The 5,000-nt window shown below is 39.1% G+C and overlaps 1 protein-coding gene across 1 annotated transcript in view; it reads right to left on the reverse strand.

Annotated features, from left to right (window-relative positions):
• Positions 1-5,000, reverse strand: part of LOC116693265 (N-terminal EF-hand calcium-binding protein 1) — a 17,180-nt gene that overhangs the window by 12,161 nt on the left and 19 nt on the right. The window contains exons 1-2 of the mRNA XM_032522133.1: positions 4,690-5,000; positions 2,160-2,184 (exon numbers count right to left, since the gene is read on the reverse strand). The exon at positions 4,690-5,000 is cut by the window's right edge and continues 19 nt beyond it. Coding sequence (XP_032378024.1) covers positions 2,160-2,184; positions 4,690-4,800 — 136 coding nt within the window. The 5' untranslated portion in view covers positions 4,801-5,000. The remainder of the gene's footprint in view (positions 1-2,159; positions 2,185-4,689) is intronic.

Here is a 5,000-nt window from a genome sequence, read left to right on the forward strand (position 1 = left end):
GATAGATAGATAGATAGATAGATAGATAGATAGATAGATGGATAGATCCATCCACAACTAGAGCACATCACTGCATCTTTTGAGGATGCTGCAGTGGTCTACACTCCTCTCTGCTACTGCGCTGAATACAGCGTGAATTAAAAAGCTGCCAGGAAGTGAAGCAGAAACCTCAGGGATTCTTATTATCTGAGAGTCAAGACATGAAAAAGCAAAACTACGCAGTGCCCAGCTAGTGCAACTAGTGGGAAACCAATCAATAGCTTTGACAAATCATTTTTCAGCCCACTGCTTGTTATAACGATTCAGCCCAGATCATGACACTTTGGTCTGTTTGTTACGAAAGCCTCCTGAAGGCAAATGTGTGACTTATCGCTCTTAACAAAATGCACAGCTCTGCAATTAGAGTTTGATAATTTTAAAAGACTCAAACCTAATTGCTTACATATCAGTATTTTCACTCATGTTATTGTTTGTTTTTCAAATCAGGATTGAACCCAAAAATTGGATTCTAATATCATTTTTCAAATCCGCTGTGTACATCTCTGAGCTCAGTGTGCATTCATATAATGTTTCAGAAATGAATCTTAGCAAGGCTGGTGAGTGAAAGTCGAGTCTACTTCATGTTCTTGTTTTTATACAATTGTTTTATTGCTTTAAAAAAATTTAATATCTCATTCCCATAGCGTGAAGGAATCAGAGTGCAGTGGGTTGGTAGCCAGCCCTCATTATGTAGTAAATCTGCAGTGCTCAAGGCGTACCATGGCAGCCCACTCAGTGCTGATTGGTAGGAGGAACCTTCCTCACTGGTGCACGACTCAGTGAGATTGTGAGGACGAGAACCAAGCAGAGTTGGGCTGCCAATTGAAGATAGCTAACATAAAAACACGACAGAGTTTTCTTCTCTTGCTTTGTCTTCCTTCTTTCAACAAAGACTGAAAAATAAAAGCTTGAGTGCTGAAGAGTGGCGGGTGGAGAGAAAAAACAAGAGGAGCAGACTTAAGGCTCCACAGAAATGCATGTAATAGGAATACCTTCCTTCCTAAAACGGAGTCATCAAATATTTATTTCAAATAAAATGTCACTGTGGTGTACTAATTCACAAATTAAGAAATAAAAGTCCACCCACCCTTTCCTTCTAACTTCTACAGTTTCTTCACAGCAGATGTGAAGAAAAAGGACCATTTAAGGGCTTTTTCCTAATTCACAGACTGTTGTATTTTTTTCATATCTGAATATCTCCACATGACGACCGCTGCTCATGGCACACGTGGCATCATTAATCCTGCTCTTATGTAACACCGTCCTCCTGAGGGAGCTGAGCAGACTTCGTCGATCTCTGCATGCATTATTCTCTTACCCCTTTTGTGTTGTACATTCCATTAGATGGAGATGCAGTACATTAATAAAAAATTAAGAGCAAAACCTGTTCTTGTTTGTCAGCACTGTTTTTAACGTAGAGCTAAATGTTCTGTTTTCAGGTATGGAGGGGGGGGGGGGTCCTTTGGCGTAAAGAGCTGATTTAAATGTTACACTGTATTACACTAATAAAATGTAACATTGCCATGTTTGCAGAGGGAATGAATCAAAATCACATTAGCTGCAAGTCTCTTGCCTTTTAAATAGATGCTATTAATTTTATCGGAATAGATCATAACCAACATACAAGTGCTCTTTGTATTCACAAAAATATCAAAACAGGAATTAAAATAAACCACCATCCCAACCAATAATGACTTCAGGTAGCCCACAACTATCCTTGCCCCAAAAAGTTATATATATATATATATATACACACACACACACACATCTATACATAGTATATACAGTATGTATAATAATAGATAATAGATATATAGTTAGCAGCTGCATCGAAGGAGTTCATCCTGTCAAATCCAATCGCATCACAAAACCAAAAAGATGCAGCTGCTATTGACCTTGGTTATTTATATCCTTTCGACTTGGATCCCTCAAGGATGGCAATAAAACAGAAAGATCCAGTCACATAAATCCCCTCAGAGACAACAGGCCTCTGTCTGAACAGAGCCATCACAGTTGTGTCCTTTCTCTCAATGGTGTGTCTCATTTGTGTGTGCAGTAACACTTTTAATTGAGTTTTAATTAGCCGTGCAATCTGATAGCAGCATATTTTGCTTACTCACCATTTTTGTCTGCCCGGCGGAATATCTGCAATGACAGGAGAAGATCATGTTAAAATCTATTTAGGTTTGGGTATAAGCAAACAAAAGACAGTGGAGCAAATTAAAAACATTCGTCAACAATGTGTGAAGTTTTGAGCAATTAAGAAGAAGAACAGTTCGGTTCACCAATCTGTCGGTATAAGAGCTGTTTTCCTTTTTCTTAATGCACAGGAGGAAAATTTGTAATTTTCACATTTCCATAACAAAAGAAACATGAGACATCTCAGGAAATAAAACACTGACATGTATGTGCACCCATGAGGAGCTTCGGAATAATAGCTTTTATATTTGTTTCTTTTTCTCTCTGGGCATTGAGAACGGCCGTGCTGCTTTAACATGTTTCCCTGCTGTGAACATGGTTATGAAATCATTACTGATATCTTCAACCTGATCTCCATGTAACACAAACAATGTGAAAACTCAAAATCCCTTGACAGAGTGTGAGGTGTTTTGTGTTATATCAGATTGGCATCTCTATTATTTTAAAGTGTTTTTTTCTGTTCGACCCCCTGTGTGGACCAATAGAGTCCAGTGGCTGGTTGATTAACTGTATCATCAGAGTGGAGCGGTGCACTCGCATCCTGCTGTAAAAAGCTTTTGAGCACATCGGAGTGTGAAGGCCTTTTTTTAGAACAACATCCCTCCTCCAATCAAAACACATCTACAGAGTCTCACAGAAATCTCTCCTCCTCTCACTCCTTTTCGGATGTGTAAACAGATTATTATATCATGAATGTATTGTCTTGTTATTTGTTGTTATTGATTTGTTTTGTTTTTATTTCTTGTCTCCTGTTCCATTTCATATTCTAAATAAAATCAATAAATCAATCAATCTTGTAATACCTTCTGGCTATTTTATTGTACCTTTCTGTTTCTGTCAATGTGAGGTAAGCTACAGGAAAGCTACTCAAGCCATTATTCATGTTGACTGTTATATATGATCTCAAGTCTAAAGGACTAAACCATTCAAAACAACTGGTATGGCCCTGTAACATCTCTGGACTGACTAGCTGACATGATAACTTCTGGAATCAGGTGATGCCATTAAAACCTGGAGACGGCACCATCCCTGTCAAATCTTCCCAAACCGGAAAAGTGCTGATGCAAGAAGCCAACAGGGAAACAAATTGAGAGCAATAAACATCAGCTCTAGAGAAACCTGAGGAGGAGATTTACTGGCCTTTTATCCTCCTGTGTGCTGTCAAGAGGGCAGATGGTGGAGTTGATGAAGCTGATCCCACAGAGGCAAAAATCTTCTAAAAGCAGTTGGCTATCAGCACCATTGATGCTGCTCGGTTGAATTTGAAAAACAACACAAAAAGCCTCCACAAGTCTAAGAGAATTGTAATGAGTCTGTGTAGAGGGAGACAAGCCCAAATTCTCTATAAAAGCTTGCAGATTAGAGTGTGAGCACCAGCATGATTTAGTTGTTGGGAAGACAGAGGAATAAAAAGAGAAAATAATCAGTGCAGGTCAATAACAGTAAAGTTAGACAAGTTCCAGTGATTACACTTATAATGTCTGCAGCTGTTAGAGAATAAATTACCATCTACTGTAATAGTAATGTAATGTAATATTCAGAGAAGATGCACTGGGCTGGAGAGAGTGGATGCTAACTGCATTTAAACCAAATGCGTACTTGCTGCAGTCTAATGTTTCTCTCGCTGGACAATAATTTGCAATTTACAGCCAGCTGTCAGGATCTAAGGCTGGGAAATGACGCTGCTAATACACTGACTTGTATTTGCGTCCTCAGTAAACAGAGGCAAACAGCCATACAGGCTCCAAACATAAAGCCGTGTGGGGTTTTTTAAATATTCGGAAATACTGCATGTACTGCATTTGTCTTGCAGCATATGTTTTCATACTGTAGCAAAAAAACAACCAGGCAGCTGAGTTAGAGAACATGTCTGTGCATGTAATTCCACTCCTCTGTCAACTCCATGGGCAAGCAAAACACTGATTAATAAATTCAAAATATAATATCTTTCTATTTTTATGTTTTTGTTTGGAGCTGTGTGAAGGGAAGGCTGTTCATTAAGAATTTGTGTTATGTTTAATATAGACCCCATTTTATATAGGGTACAACCAATGTCATGAGCCTCATTATGACATGAAAATTAAATGTGAAACAGCCAAATTAAAACAGCTACATTGCAATTTTTTTGCAATTTAAATAAATGGCAACATTTGCATGCCAGATGACTGTGTTGTGGCATCTCTTTTGTCATTCACGCACTAATGAGCATACACTCACCTTTCTTACATAATAGGGCTGCTGCACATCAAGCACGATGTGATTGAAAGGCCGAGCACCTCAGTATAACCCATTCATAAAGAGCAGAATGGAGGACGGTGTATTACTCATATTGCGCCCTTGTAAAGGTGGACTTAAGCAAAACATGTCTTTATATGGATGCACCCAATCGTGCTTAAAATTAACCAAACAAAACTGAGAAATCCATCACACCAAAAAACAGTGTTTACTTACATCATGAAAATGAGAGATGCCTTGATTTTGATTGTGGTCAAGCTGTTTCCTCAAATGTTCGTGCTTTGCAGACTGAAGACACATGGTGATCATCTCTGTACAGGCCAGCATCTTGCCGCTTTCGATGCGATTCCTCTTTTTTTTTTTAAATGAAAGATTGTTGTCCTGTCCTTGTGTTTTTGGGGAGGGCTTGTCCTTGTCAAAGGTGGATGGTGGGAGGATAATGTTGGTCCCGTGTTGCAGTCAGGATGAGATGGACCAGCCTGATGCCCACTGCCTGCTGCATGCACGTCGACAGCAGCAGAGCAAAC

The sequence above is a fragment of the Etheostoma spectabile genome, chromosome 7 (assembly GCF_008692095.1).
Source record: "Etheostoma spectabile isolate EspeVRDwgs_2016 chromosome 7, UIUC_Espe_1.0, whole genome shotgun sequence".
Lineage (NCBI taxonomy): Eukaryota > Metazoa > Chordata > Actinopteri > Perciformes > Percidae > Etheostoma > Etheostoma spectabile.